The following is a 15,380-nucleotide window of genomic DNA, read 5'->3' on the forward strand; positions in this document are numbered from 1 at the left end:
CTGGAAAAGTTTTACGAAAGAAGAATGCTACAGTTTGGTGATGACAGTGGGTCACAGGCCTGATGCAGTAACAGCATGCAAAAGATTTCCAACTAATATTAGGTCTTCTTCACTTTGATTTATTTTAAATCTGTTCCATCAGATCCTGATGTACATATGTGAAAATTAAAGCTGAATTTAGACTCTCACCTGATCTCTCTTCTCCCTGATTCATGTGACTGCCTTCTTTGGCTGTAGTCCACATAGAGTTGTGACCACACCACAAATGTTTGTCAGCCCTGAAGAAGACCGGTTTGGTCGAAACATGTTGGCTTTTTAATGATTTGGCCATTATAATAAAGGCTTTTAGTATTTCCTTCCTCTTTTGCACATTTTTTTTTTGTTTGGAGTGCCTGGTTTTCTCCTCCTTTTTGGACAGGTTTTTTTTTCCCCTGGTTTCGAAGAGCACCCAATTTTGGTTTATTATTGAAGCACCTCAATCATACTGAGCAGCCAGTCAACCTCCTTCTTTTGCTGTTAAAGCTGAAATGTTGATCTCTTGTCTCGTCTTTTGATGTCAAACCCACAGAAAAAAAAGGAACTGGCCTCACTCTTTCACTCTCTTTTTGGGGGAGTGTACCTTTTTCTGTCCCCTCTTTTCTCTAAAACTCTGACAGCACGTCTGTAACTCAATAGGTAATCAGTTACCTTTTATAGAGCAAGTTAAATTCGAAAAGATTAAAAAATAAATTAATTTTAAAATTATATATATTTTCGAATTTATTTATTTATTTATTTTATTATTTTTTTATTTTTTTTTTACTTCCTTTATAAAAGGTTACTGATTTCCTATTGAGTCCTTTTATAAAGAAAGTATAATTCCCAAAAATAAATAAAACAACTTATTAAACTATATATAAATAAATAAATATATATATATATATATATATATATATATATATATATATATATATGATTCAAGTTTTACGCTGTTTTGAGGTCAGGGAATGCGTTGTCATAGAAACGGATCACGTGAGCAGAGAAACACAGTTTCCCAGGTGTCTTTGCGAGTAGATCAACAAAGATGGCGGATGCGCTCCGTGATGTGAACGAGTCTGACTAGAGATGATCTGAAGGATCCGCAGGGACTGCAGAGAGACTCCAGCCTTCCTTAGACCTCCACACGGACCTCCCGCTGCTCCCCTCTGTCTCCCCCCCGCTCTCCTCCCAGCACTCCCCCGTCCTCCCCCCGTTCTTCATGCCGTCTCCCAAGGCTCGGAGCCCGGCGGCTCGCAGCGGAGGCAGCCCCGCTCTCGGAGGCTCTCCTGGCCGGTATGATTTCATGTCTCTGACCCAGCCTCTGAGTCGCTCCTCCCCGCCTCACCTCCTCCAGAGACAGGCCTCAGACCCGTCCACAGCCCGGCTCCGGGCCTCGGAGAGCCCCACCCGGCGCAGAGGCTCCAGCTCGTCCACGGGCTCCGGACAGGGTCTACCGGAGGAGGACGGGCTGCGGCTGAACCCGTCCTTCCTGAGGGTGGCGCTCTCCTCCCTGCTAGCCGTGGACCTGTGGATGTCCAAGAGGATGGGCGTGTGCGCGTGCGAGGACTCGTCGTGGGGGAGCGTGCGGCCTCTGATGAAGCTGATCGAGGTGTCGGGACACGGGATCCCGTGGCTGATCGGGACAGCCTACTGTCTGTACAAGAGCGACAGCACCGCGGGACAGGAAGTGATGCTCAACCTGCTCATGGGTAAATACACCTGCTGCACGTGCGCCTGCTTGTTGGTGTCTGTCTGTGTGAGAGGGGCTGACACCTGTCTGTCTGTGTGAGAGGGGCTGACACCTGTCTGTCTGTGTGAGAGGGGCTGACACCTGTCTGTCTGTGTGAGAGGGGCTGACACCTGTCTGTCTGTGTGAGAGGGGCTGACACCTGTCTGTCTGTGTGAGAGGGGCTGACACCTGTCTGTCTGTGTTAGAGGGGCTGACACCTGTCTGTCTGTGTGAGAGGGGCTGACACCTGTCTGTCTGTGTTAGAGGGGCTGACACCTGTCTGTCTGTGTGAGAGGGGCTGACACCTGTCTGTCTGTGTGAGAGGGGCTGACACCTGTCTGTCTGTGTGAGGAGGGGGGGCTGACACCTGTCTGTCTGTGTGAGGAGGGGGGGCTGACACCTGTCTGTCTGTGTGAGGAGGGGGGGCTGACACCTGTCTGTCTGTGTTAGAGGGGCTGACACCTGTCTGCCTGTGTGAGAGGGGCTGACACCTGTCTGTCTGTGTGAGAGGGGCTGACACCTGTCTGTCTGTGTGAGAGGGGCTGACACCTGTCTGTCTGTGTGAGGAGGGGGGGCTGACACCTGTCTGTCTGTGTGAGAGGGGCTGACACCTGTCTGTCTGTGTGAGGAGGGGGGGCTGACACCTGTCTGTCTGTTTGAGAGGGGCTGACACCTGTCTGTCTGTGTGAGGAGGGGGGGCTGACACCTGTCTGTCTGTGTGAGGAGGGGGGGCTGACACCTGTCTGTCTGTGTGAGGAGGGGGGGCTGAAAACTGTCTGTCTGTGTGAGGATGCGGGGCTGACACCTGTGTGTCTGTGTGAGACGGGCTGACACCTGTCTGTCTGTGTGAGAGGGGCTGACACCTGTCTGTCTGTGTTAGAGGGGCTGACACCTGTCTGTCTGTGTTAGAGGGGCTGACACCTGTCTGTCTGTGTGAGAGGGGCTGACACCTGTCTGTCTGTGTGAGAGGGGCTGACACCTGTCTGTCTGTGTGAGGAGGGGGGGCTGACACCTGTCTGTCTGTGTGAGGAGGGGGGGCTGACACCTGTCTGTCTGTGTGAGGAGGGGGGGCTGACACCTGTCTGTCTGTGTTAGAGGGGCTGACACCTGTCTGCCTGTGTGAGAGGGGCTGACACCTGTCTGTCTGTGTGAGAGGGGCTGACACCTGTCTGTCTGTGTGAGGAGGGGGGGCTGACACCTGTCTGTCTGTGTGAGAGGGGCTGACACCTGTCTGTCTGTGTGAGAGGGGCTGACACCTGTCTGTCTGTGTGAGGAGGGGGGGCTGACACCTGTCTGTCTGTGTGAGGAGGGGGGGCTGACACCTGTCTGTCTGTGTGAGGAGGGGGGGCTGACACCTGTCTGTCTGTGTTAGAGGGGCTGACACCTGTCTGTCTGTGTGAGAGGGTCTGACACCCGACTGTCTGTGTGAGGACGGGGGGCTGACACCTGTCTGTCTGTGTGAGAGGGGCTGACACCTGTCTGTCTGTGTTAGAGGGGCTGACACCTGTCTGCCTGTGTTAGAGGGGCTGACACCTGTCCGTCTGTGTGAGGAGGGGGGGCTGACACCTGTCTGTCTGTGTTAGAGGGGCTGACACCTGTCTGTCTGTGTTAGAGGGGCTGACACCTGTCTGCCTGTGTGAGAGGGGCTGACACCTGTCTGTCTGTGTGAGGTGGGGGGGCTGACACCTGTCTGTCTGTGTGAGGAGGGGGGGCTGACACCTGTCTGTCTGTGTTAGAGGGGCTGACACCTGTCTGGCTGTGTGAGGGGCTGACACCTGTCCGTCTGTGTGAGGAGGGGGGGCTGACACCTGTCTGTCTGTGTTAGAGGGGCTGACACCTGTCTGTCTGTGTGAGGAGGGGGGGCTGACACCTGTCCGTCTGTGTTAGAGGGGCTGACACCTGTCTGTCTGTGTGAGGAGGGGGGGCTGACACCTGTCTGTCTGTGTGAGGAGGGGGGGCTGACACCTGTCTGCCTGTGTTAGAGGGGCTGACACCTGTCCGTCTGTGTTAGAGGGGCTGACACCTGTCCGTCTGTGTGAGAGGGGCTGACACCTGTCTGTCTGTGTGAGGAGGGGGGGCTGACACCTGTCTGTCTGTGTGAGAGGGGCTGACACCTGTCTGTCTGTGTGAGGAGGGGGGGCTGACACCTGTCTGTCTGTGTTAGAGGGGCTGACACCTGTCTGTCTGTGTTAGAGGGGCTGACACCTGTCTGCCTGTGTTAGAGGGGCTGACACCTGTCTGCCTGTGTTAGAGGGGCTGACACCTGTCTGCCTGTGTTAGAGGGGCTGACACCTGTCTGTCTGTGTTAGAGGGGCTGACACCTGTCTGCCTGTTTTAGAGGGGCTGACACCTGTCTGCCTGTGTTAGAGGGGCTGACACCTGTCTGCCTGTGTTAGAGGGGCTGACACCTGTCTGCCTGTGTTAGAGGGGCTGACACCTGTCTGCCTGTGTTAGAGGGGCTGACACCTGTCTGTCTGTGTTAGAGGGGCTGACACCTGTCTGCCTGTGTGAGAGGGGCTGACACCTGTCTGTCTGTGTGAGAGGGGCTGACACCTGTCTGTCTGTGTGAGGAGGGGGGGCTGACACCTGTCTGCCTGTGTGAGAGGGGCTGACACCTGTCTGCCTGTGTGAGAGGGGCTGACACCTGTCTGTCTGTGTGAGAGGGGCTGACACCTGTCTGTCTGGGTACCTGAGCATCTTTGCTCTCCTCTGACATGCGCAGTTCAGTCAGATCTCACAGGTGCCTTCCTCAGTGTTCCCGTCCTCCACCTGTAGATCTCTACGGAGAATCTGAGAGTGGGTAGGGTTTTGATAATAATAATAATAGTGATAATAATAGAAATAATAATAATATTGATAATAATAGCAATAATAATAATAATAATATAATAAGGTTGTATATTTGGAAGGAACAGTGCATATTAATTATGGACACTAGCACAAGGCTTTATGTTGAAAATATTTCATATTAAATTTAATCTGTGTCTGTTGTCCCATGTACAGTGCTGTAAAAAATATTTGCCCCCTTTCTGATTGCTGAGTTTTTATTTTTTGCATATTTATCTGTCATCAAACCAATTTTAGTATCTCAAAGACAACTCAAGAAAAAAAGCATTTTCTAAATGATGATTTTATTTATTAAGGGACAAAAATCCAAACCTATCTGGCCCTACGTGAAAAAGTAATTGCCCTCTGCTGAGAAACTGACTGAAATCTGTAAGTCTGGCAAAGGTTATAAAGACATTTCCAAGGCTTTGGGACTCCAGTGAACCATGGTCAGAGCCATTGTCCACAAATGTAGAAAACTGTGAACTAGGGCTGTCGCGGTATACTGGTATTGATGATAACCCTGGTATTAAAAACTAAAATTTCAATATCCTGCTAAAAATGTGCATATGATAAAATCGTGTAAATGATCCAGTGCTACTCCAGCGCTGTCATGAGCCCTGAACGTGTTTAATAAGTCCATCAATGGCTACGTTTACATGAGTGCTTTAATTCCCCTTTAATTCAGAATTAAAGTTAAATCCACTTTCAAAAGGCCTTGTAAACAACTAATTCGAATGAAAATGACCATTCCGAATTGAATCTAAATCTGAAGTAAGTGGCTGGTTTATTCTGATTTTAAATTGAATAATTCCTCTATCATGTATACGTTCATTCAACCTTAAATTAGTTCTGGTCATTCTGCGCATGCTCGTTCCCTTGTCTTCTTCTTCTTATGTTTTACGGCGGTTGGCATCCATCACTTTGGTGCATTACTGCCCCTCGTTCCCGTGTCCTGTCGTGATGACGCACATATTCCGTGCTAACGGGCACATATTCCAGGATGACTGCCCAAAGCAAGCGTTGGACTCGAGCCGAGACAATTTATTTAATAAGAGCCTTAGAAGATATGGATATAATGAAAACAGTGGATGGACGAAAGCAGACAGAGTTTGTTTTCTTCCGGTAGACGTAAATAAATCACGTCCACCCCCTGTCCAATCAGAACCCTTCCCAACCCTCAGACCTTAAGCGGAATTGAATAAAGGCGATTAAACATGTTTTCCATGTAAACCTCAATTCGGAATTACTATTTCCATGTAAACACGAAGGAGAATACTTTAATCCCAAATTATTTAATTCTGAATAATTAATTCCGAATTAAAAAACATCGTGTAACCGTGGCCAATGTAACAGATCATCAACTCCTGCTCTCCTCTGACCTCTGCGCCCCCGTTCATGGAAACCGTCCAGCCTCACTCCACCGCTCTCTCTCTCTCTCTCTCTCTCGCTCTCTCTCTCTCTCTCTCTCTCTCTCTCTCTCTCTCTCTCTCTCTCTCTCTCTCTCTCTCTCTCTCTCTCTCTCTCTCTCTCTCTCTCTCTCTCTCTCTCTCTCTCTCTCCATGCGTGCCCCCAGCACACGCACACTGGGAGCCCAGCACACAGCTCTGAACGGACAGGTTCGGACAGCTAACACCCTACCTGCCCATTCCCCCTGATTTCCTGACCATTAACACCTGCTGGTGTGTGTGTGTCATCTCTCCCTCCCACCTCCACCCACAACTTGCACGTCCAGTTCCTCCTAAAATCTGACCATTCACATAAAACACAGAATGACAGAAGCTGCGTTCAGGTTAAGAAATTATAATACTGCGTTTATTTAAGCACTGCCCTTGACAAGTAAGGTTTTTTCTCTGTTCTAAACCAAGTTTTCTCACTGAATGAAGCACGAAAGAAAAGTCTCACATCCTCGTCAGCTGTAACGCTCCAAAAACATCGGCAGCTGGCAGCCTGGATTAATTTAATTGGACAATATTGATAAGACAGGGTGATATTTACAGACTATATCCTTTGTTTTTTTAGCCGTAGGTAGAATTATTTTCCTGATCATTGTTGCCAGAGAGCGCAGTGCTCCATCAGCTCTCTCTGAGAGTTCATTTTTACTCTGTTTGCTCCTCTCTGTTCCTGTCCTTGTCCGTAAATTAAACGCTTTATGAAAAGAGGCCAATTTTTTATGGAAAGAAGGGATTTCCCTCAAATAACAGAAAGTTGGCTCAGTATCTCTGTGCCAGTCTCTTCCTGTGCGTTATGAGGCGCTTCAGAGCAGTGGAGACGCTGATACTGTCTGACTGCAGCGCTGAGGAGCGTTAAAGCTTCTGTGCACATTTAAAGAAATTACACTGTGCTCTGTTTACTAACTTAAACAGTTTTAGTGCAAGCAAAAATTAAATTCAGACCTGATCCAAACACCGCCCTCTATCTTTGAGTAGAGCTAACAGGAAAAGTCTCATTAAAAAACTGCTGCAGGTGCTCTTGAAATATGCCTGTAATGAACTATTTCCTAAAGTGTTTATGACCCTACATTTCTGACACTGTTTTGGCATTATGATGTGTAAATCCTGTGTGGTGGATAAGTTTATCAGTCAGAGGTGGAGCCATGGGGGGGCCTGTGGGGTCTATGCCCCTAATGTTTTCTCCAAAGCCCAGAATCTTTAATGTTGGTAAAAGTACGTTATCTCTGGTTACTGATGAATGTAAAAAGAACTAACTTGGATTGTGATAAACAGATTGATCCTGCTGATCACAACATGGAAATTTCATTCTTGTTGCCAAACTGAAAGAACAAAACAAAACAAAAACAAATTAGATGTTTTTTTAACTTTGAAAGGCTTTAAAGCACATGCTACAGAATAAATAAAAACCTTTCTATTAATATTTCTGCATTTTTTAAGAAATGTGTCCCTCCACAATGACACAGCAGCTGCAGTACCTCCTTTGACAGGTATTTTTAGTGTAATTTATCTGCCAAAAGAGAGAACACAACATAAATAAAGTTAAAGATAAATTTGATTAAATTCCCATTATTGTTTGAATTTTTACTGATATCGTGATAATATCGTTATTGTGACATTTTTTGCCCACGATAATCGTGAAGTGAAAATCTGATATCGTGACAGCCCTACTGGGAACAGTGGTGAACCTTCCCAGGAGTGGTCGGCCAACCAAAATGACTCCAAGAGTGCAACGACGACCCATCCAGGAGGTCAGAAGAACCCAGCACCACATCCAAAGACCTGCAGGCCTCACTGGCTTCAGTTAAGGTCAGAGTTCATGACTCAACCATTAAAAAGACACTGGGCAACAGTATCATTATGGGAGAGAGAAACAAGAACACAAAGGCTCGTCTCACATTTGCCAAGAAACATCCTGATGATCCCCAAGACTTTTGGAGAAATATTCTGTGGACTGACGAGACAAAAGTGGAACTTTCTGGAAGGTGTGCGTCCCGTTACATCTGGAGTAAAAATAACAGCATTTGATAAAAAGAACATCATGCCAACAGTCAAACATGGTGGTGTCAGTGTGATGGTCTGGGGCTGCTTTGCTGCTTCAGGACCTGGACCACTTGCTGTGACTGATGGAACCATGAATTCTGCTGTCTACCAGAAAATCCTGAAGGCCAACGTCCGGCCATCAGTTCATGACCTCAAGATCAAGAGCTCTTGGGTTATACAGCAGGACAACGACCTGAAATATACCAGCAAGTCCACCTCTGAATGGCTCAAAAAAGAAAAAGAAACTGAAGGTTTTGGAGTGGCCAAGTCAAAGTCCGGACTTAAATCCAACTGAGATGCTGTGGTGTGACCTTAAACAGGCAGTTCATGCTGGAAAACCCTCCAATATGGCTGAGTTTAAAAAATTCTGTGAAGAAGAATGGGACAACATTCCTCCACACTGATGAGAAACACTCATCACCAGTTATCACAAACGCTTGATTTCAGTGATTTCTGCCAAGGGTGGAACAACCAGTTATTAGGTTCAGGGGGAAATCACTTTTTCACACAGGGACAGATAGGTTTGGATTTTTATTTCCCTTAATATTAACATCATCATTTATAAACTGCATTTTCTATTTACTTGAGTTGTCTTAGTGAGATATTAAAATTGGTTTGATGATCTGAAACATTTCAGTTCGATAAATATGCAAAAGAATCAGGAATCAGAAAGGGGGCAAATACTTTTTCATGGCACTGTATAACTCTCACTGTTTGGGACATTACCCCTGGTCCTCTTAAGTGTTTCTCCTGTCCTGGTTTGACTTTTTTTGCTGCTGTTTAAAAAAAAATGAAGCGTTGGTGTAGAGGATCGCTGCAGGGCTATAATGAATATTAAATCATCTGTACAGAGGCTTGTTTTCCCCTCCAAACATCTGTCAGTGATCATTAATATTCAGCAGTTAAACTCCCAAAACATCAAAGAGTCAAAAACACTTTCTGCTTCTCTGCATTCAAACGGTTCAACCTGCAGAATCTGTTTCTCTTCATGTGCAGGACAGAAAGAAGTCAGACTTTATGGTCAGGGGTGTCAAACTCTAGGCCCGGGGGCCAAATCCTGCCCGTGGTGCAGTTTTACCCGGCCCGCAGATCATATCATGTTTTAATTAAAACTGGCCTGTAGGTCTGAGGTCTGCAGATTTCCTCCAGTACAAAATGTAAAGTTAACCTTGAAGATTGAAAATATCCTGTTAAATCATACAAATTTGAAAAGTAAAGAGTAGAAATATAAATACAAAGTCAGGAATGAGGAAAAGAAATTCATTTATCTTTTTATTTCGTGTTTTCATTTTGCCTCTCAAGATTATGACTTAAATTTAGTATTATGACTTTTTATTTCATATTTTGAACTTTTAAATTCATAACTTTGACATTTTCTCTCTTTTTGTGACCTTTAACTTTAAAATTTTTAATTTTAAATCATGTTTTGACCTTTTAAACTCCTAGCTTTGACTTTAATCCCATATTTTGACTTTTTAAACTCATGATCTAGAAATTGATCCCATATTTGGACATTTTAGAGGCACAGTTTTAAATTTGAAGTTGTTTTTTTACTTTTTAAACTCTTGATTTTGTATTTTATCACTTATTTTGACCCTAGAACTCATGATGTTAACTCTCTATCTCATATATTTGCCTTTTTAAAAACCGTACTTTGACTTTTCATTTTGTATTTCGACCTTTATGACTAATAGAGTCGACTTTTTATCTCAGATATCGAGCCTTTTAACATATCATTTTGACATTTTTTAAAATCTCAAAATCACTTATCATCATAGGAAGTTTTTTCCCCTTAATTTATTACCTATGAGAACACAGTTGACAGTTTATGGTTCAAAGTTGACCCTGTTTGGCCCTCAGGTTAGACCTAAACTCCTAAACTAAACTAGTCCTAAACGCTTCACACATGATAACTCCAGGATTATGATTCACTCATAAAACATGAACAGTCATTTTTTACATGAAATGGAGAAGTTAAAAAGTTGTTGTCAATATTATTGACAGCTCAGAAGTTGTTATGTCATGTTCTTTTAGTTTAACGTGCAGCAGTGTGCCATGGCATCAGTCAGAATTAGGGCCGGGCAGTTAACTGAAAATTGGATTAAATTGCAATCTGGCCTGCTGCAATTTTCAAATCACATAAGATGCAATTTTTCTTTAACGTGAGATTTGTGTCAAAACACCAGTTTAAAACTTTGTTTTGCAGCAGAGATGTTATTCATTACAAATCATGCAATCATTCAAGTGCCATTTTTTAGAATAGTCTACAAAAAAAATCAGAATCTCTTAATTTGTGTGTGTGTGTGTGTGTGTGTGTTTTTTTTGGATTAAATATGAGAATAAAATGAAAATTATTACCTCCCTGAACACAACAACTACTAAACTTAAGAAATAATCGCATCAAATCGCAAAGTTGGGGAAAAATATTGCAATAGATTATTTTCCCAAATGGTTCAGCCCCAGTCAGACTCAGAAATACTCTGTTAATGCATGAAGGGAAGTCTAGTTATTACAGTTGCTCTCATACACAGTACAGAAGTCAGAACTATAGAAGTTTTATTCTACAGACAGGTCTTCCTCCTCTCTGTTATCAAACCCAGCTTTTCACAGAACTGAGATTTGGGGAATTTACTCCTGAGTTCTCCCAGCTCCTCATAGAAGGGCTGAGAGACACTGTGAGTGACCATGTGACCACTAGAGGGTGCCAACGCAAAAGAAAGTAGAGTTAATTTACAGACAATTGAGGTTAGGAAATCATTATTATTGACTTTTTGGGTTTGGAAATTTGGAAAAAACATTTAAACTTTGACTAAGATCCTGTCATGACATCTACTGTATCCTGAGTTGAGTGTATTGTTATCTGCCTGATGCAGAGTCCATGCCACTCACATACAATAAAATAAAACACCTCTAAATGTGGGTAAAGAGCACCACACCATCCTTGCTTGATATTATCACAATACTTTATAGTATATATGCAGTTACGTGGGTACGTTTTAGGCATGCAGGGCACTACGGATTCACTGTGGGGCCTGATGTGCAACAGCCTGGGGCTGCAGAGGGGAGACAGAGTCAAGCTCAACGGTGTTTTCACCCCTGGTTATATACCTGGAGACCAGCAGCAGCTTTCAGGCCCATTGGGACATCCACAGCACAAACAGGAGCAACCCTACTGCTGCCCGGATGGCCAGGGGTTCTCAAGCTTTTCAGCCCGCAACCCCCAAAATAAAGGTGCTAGAGAACGGGGACCCCCACTGTACTTGAAGATGGTTAGAATAGAATAGAAGAATAGTCATGTACAAACAAGGCCACCCATAAGGGGGGATAAAGGGAGAGCTTTCTGGGTCCCAGCCAAACTGGAGGCCCATGGAGGTCAGCAAAATCAAGGTCCATTCTAAAGTTAAGCTGTAGTATTTGTATTTTCCTTGAAACTACAGGACATTTTGAGTCATTACCAGTGAGATCTATCCCTATTATCTAGAATGCAGCAGGCCACAAGGAGACAGGCCTGACAACAGGATTGGCTGGACCCCTGAAAATCCAAGAGAATGGGCCCTCCATAATTGTCTTTTAGCAGCAATATTAACCCATTTTGACACTTTTAACCCCTTTTTGATACTTTTGACCTCTTTAACCCAATTTTTGCATGATTTTAACCCCTTTTAAACCATGTTTCCTGCATGTTTTATCCCCTTTGTGCCACTCTTTTATCCATTTTTGCCACTTTTTAACCCCTTTTAGTACATTTTCTTCAACAATTTTTTGCAACTTAAAAGCATTTTTCCTACTTTTAACCCATTGTTGAAACTTTTTGCCCCTTTTTGCCTAATTAACCCAATTTTTGAAAGATTTGAACCCCCTTTAAACCACTTGTTCTGCATGTTTTATCCCCTTTATACCACTCTATCAATTTTTGCCACTTTTTAACCCCTTTTCTTTACTTTCTTGCACTATTTTTTGTCATTTGTAACCATTTTTTGATACCTTTTGCCCCTTTTTCCTCCTTTACCATTTTTTGACACATTTTAACCTCTTTTCACAACTTTTTATGCCAATTTTTGCAACACTTCTGCCAACCTTAACCATTTTTTAAATAAGGACTAATTTTGACAGTGAATTTCTGTAAAAACAGATCAAATGGTTAGTCATTCTAAAACTGTTTCAGTGTTACTTTGTGGGATGGGTTTAACAGCTGCAGACATTTAAAGCAAGAGGATACTCTTAAAATCTTCTTTTCCTCCTTTTCTGAATTTAATGATCTTTTGTGGGCCAGACAGGGAGCTTTGGGGGGCCTGATATGATCCCCGGGCCACCAGTTGATGATCAGTGGTGTATAGCCTTCTTAAAAACATAAATCCCTTTTCTTAAAAACAGAATTAAAAAAGGTTAAACATGTCAAAAATGTGGTGGATAAGGAGGTGAATGGAGATTGGCAAAAATTAGATAAGAGTGGCAAAGAAAGGAAAAAAGGGTTAAAGTGGCACAAACAGGCACAAAAAGTGGTTGAAGGGGATTGAAAAGTCACAGAAATAGGTTAAAAGTGGCAAAAATGTTTGGGAAATGTGTTGAAATCGGATTTTGAAGTGGGATAAAGTGGTTTAAACTGGCTGAAATTGGTTAACTAAGGCAAAAAAAATGGGCAGAAATTGGTTAAACTGGCATAAAATGGGCTTAAAAACTGGTTAAAAGTGGTAACCATGGGTCAACAGAGGCAACAATGGGGGAAGGTGGCAAAAAACAGGCAGAAAAAAGTGATGGAAAGGGTTTAAAATGGCCAAAAATGGATTTAGAGTGGCAAAAATGTGTTAAAATGTGCAAAAATTGGTGAAAAAAAGTGATGAAAATGGGCTAAAATCTGGTGAAATTGCTGTTATGTGGCAAAAATGGGTAAAAAAAGACGGGCAGAAATTGGTTTAAAGTGGCAAATAATTGAAACAAAATTGGATGGTAAAAAGATTCATAGTTTTGTTTATTTTTATATTTTTTTTAAGGCATCTGGCGACCCCTCTAAGTCCCCATTCACACAGAGATGAATTCAGGAGTATAAGCAAAAGTTTTATGTCATATCGGCGTTTCGTCCACAGGGAAACGGCGTTTTTGGAGGCTGTAAACACTCATTTTTGAAACCAGGTCCCAGAGTGAGCACACCCATAAACACTTACCGTTTCGTCTCCATGTGGACGGCCAGCGTCATACATAGCATAGCCCACTTACGCCACATGTGCTGTTGAACCAAAACAACAATGGCAGATTACAGGGCTGTGTTCATGCTGCAGGAGCTACTGAGCTTATTATGGCTTTTACCACCAAATCTGATGCTCCTTTACCACCACTGAGAACAGCAGACACCAAATGTTGGGGCAACCAGGAGAAAGTTTGTGGCAGTTTTCTGTGATCTTCTTCTCTTTTGGTGCATTTCCGTGGCAGCGTTACGGCGCCGCATACAGGCTTTGCATATATACTACAGGGTTTTCAGTTGTTTTCAGTTGTTCTGCCAATGCTGACATTTCCTGAAACGATCCCGTGTGTTCGGAAAAAATTTTCAAAACAATACGAAATTATATTGTTTTTTTTCTCCGTATGGAGGTTCTTAACGTGCAACCCCCACGTTGAGAACCACTGCCCTAAGCCATGCTTACTCACCGAATCCCCCTTACTCCACCCTAGAGGTGTGGACTTTATTTTTTCAACAGATTATTTTCCTCAGCCTCAAATTTTTTTTTGCCTAAACACGCCTGAAAGGTCTTCACAGTAGTGTGTATAGACAGAGAGAAAAACTGCAACTTTACAACCTTATATCGGGTAAAGAAGGAAAGAATTCCAGCATTTAAACCTCACTTTTCATCGGATCAATTCATAAATGCATGCATGCTGAAAACTGATTTATTTTCAGTGAGTTAGGAGCATATTAATCGTTAATAGACCTGCCGCTATCATTGATTGTGAGCCGTGGCGGCACCTCTTCAATATGGCGTTTGTGTCCTTTTTCAGATAAGCAGCGTCTGTGTGTAGATATCTATGTGTGTGTGTTGTTGCTTCTTCTTCTTCTTCTCTGTGTCTAACGTTGGGTCAAATACGACCAGGTCACCTTCTGTTTAGAATGTGTCATTTCATGATGAAGCAAATGAGTGATTTTAATATTTGTGGATTCTGATGGTTCATATTTTATCGTAGGAATCATGAAATTATAAAAAGTATTTGCATAATTGTTAATTGATCAGTCCTGATGGATCTGATCCATGCTTCTGATGATAAACTCAACAAACACTCCAGACGTCTTTGTTTTAATTCTAGTGCTGCAGCGTTGCCCCCTCTCTGTCCTGTTCCTAACTTCTCCCCCTCCTCCCCTCAGGTCTCCTCCTGGACCTGGTCCTGGTAGGTGTGGTCAAAGCTGTAGTGCGCCGCCGCCGCCCGGCTCATAACCGCATGGACATGTTTGCCACCTTCTCTGTGGACCGATACTCCTTCCCGTCGGGCCACGCCACCCGTGCCGCCATGTGTGGGCGGTTCCTGCTGGCTCACCTGGTGCTGGCCGCACCCCTCCGGGTCCTGGTCCTGCTGTGGGCCGGCCTGGTGGGACTGAGCCGCGTGCTGCTGGGACGGCACAACGTGACGGACGTGATGTTTGGCTTCTGGATGGGATACTGCCAGTACAACCTGGTGGAGATGATGTGGCTGTCTCCTCAGACGCTGCAAGGCATGCTGGGAATGGAAGTGTGAAGTTAGGGACCAAAGGAGGAAACGTGGGGCCCTGAGTCGTCTGTGTTTAGACTGAGCCAGAATAGAAATCCATACATTTAAATAGAGAATATAAGGTGTTAAATATAAAAGGATAGAGACGACCAGAGGAGGGAGGATTATTCACACTTTACTTCTGCTGTGTTGTGACAATTTAATTCTTCACATTTAGGATTTAAATCAGAAATATCACATGATAGATTTAAACCACCTCATGGGGTGAAGATTTAGCCACGTACATCCTGTTATAAAGCCATCTGAACCAGAGGGCATGCTAAACCTTTATGCTGTTCATCATTTTGGCGGACAGGGTTGTCAAAATGTTGTCTTACTCTTTTACATCCATTATTTTAATTTCATCTCTTTAATATAATAATTTATCTATAATATAAGATGGATTTGGCATTCATTTTCCAACCTTTATTTTGTACAAAGAGCAGTCTGAGGTTTTTTCATTTTGAATGGATTGGTTCAGTGTCATTCATGTCATTTTTTACGCAGTGACAGAGGAGCACAGTCTCTGTACATCTAAATATGAGCTGAGCCGTTTACTTTTAAAGTATTTTTTAATATCA

The 15,380-nt window shown here is 43.9% G+C and overlaps 1 protein-coding gene across 1 annotated transcript; it reads left to right on the forward strand.

Annotated features, from left to right (window-relative positions):
* Positions 1-1,061: 1,061 nt before the first annotated feature.
* On the forward strand, positions 1,062-15,380 carry plpp6 (phospholipid phosphatase 6). Its single transcript, XM_041790650.1, has 2 exons — positions 1,062-1,727; positions 14,420-15,380. Exons 1-2 carry the CDS (start codon positions 1,238-1,240, stop codon positions 14,785-14,787), a joined length of 858 nt encoding a protein of 285 aa, XP_041646584.1. The 5' UTR covers positions 1,062-1,237; the 3' UTR covers positions 14,788-15,380.

The sequence above is a fragment of the Cheilinus undulatus genome, linkage group 7, assembly GCF_018320785.1.
Source record: "Cheilinus undulatus linkage group 7, ASM1832078v1, whole genome shotgun sequence".
Taxonomy (NCBI): Eukaryota; Metazoa; Chordata; class Actinopteri; order Labriformes; family Labridae; genus Cheilinus; species Cheilinus undulatus.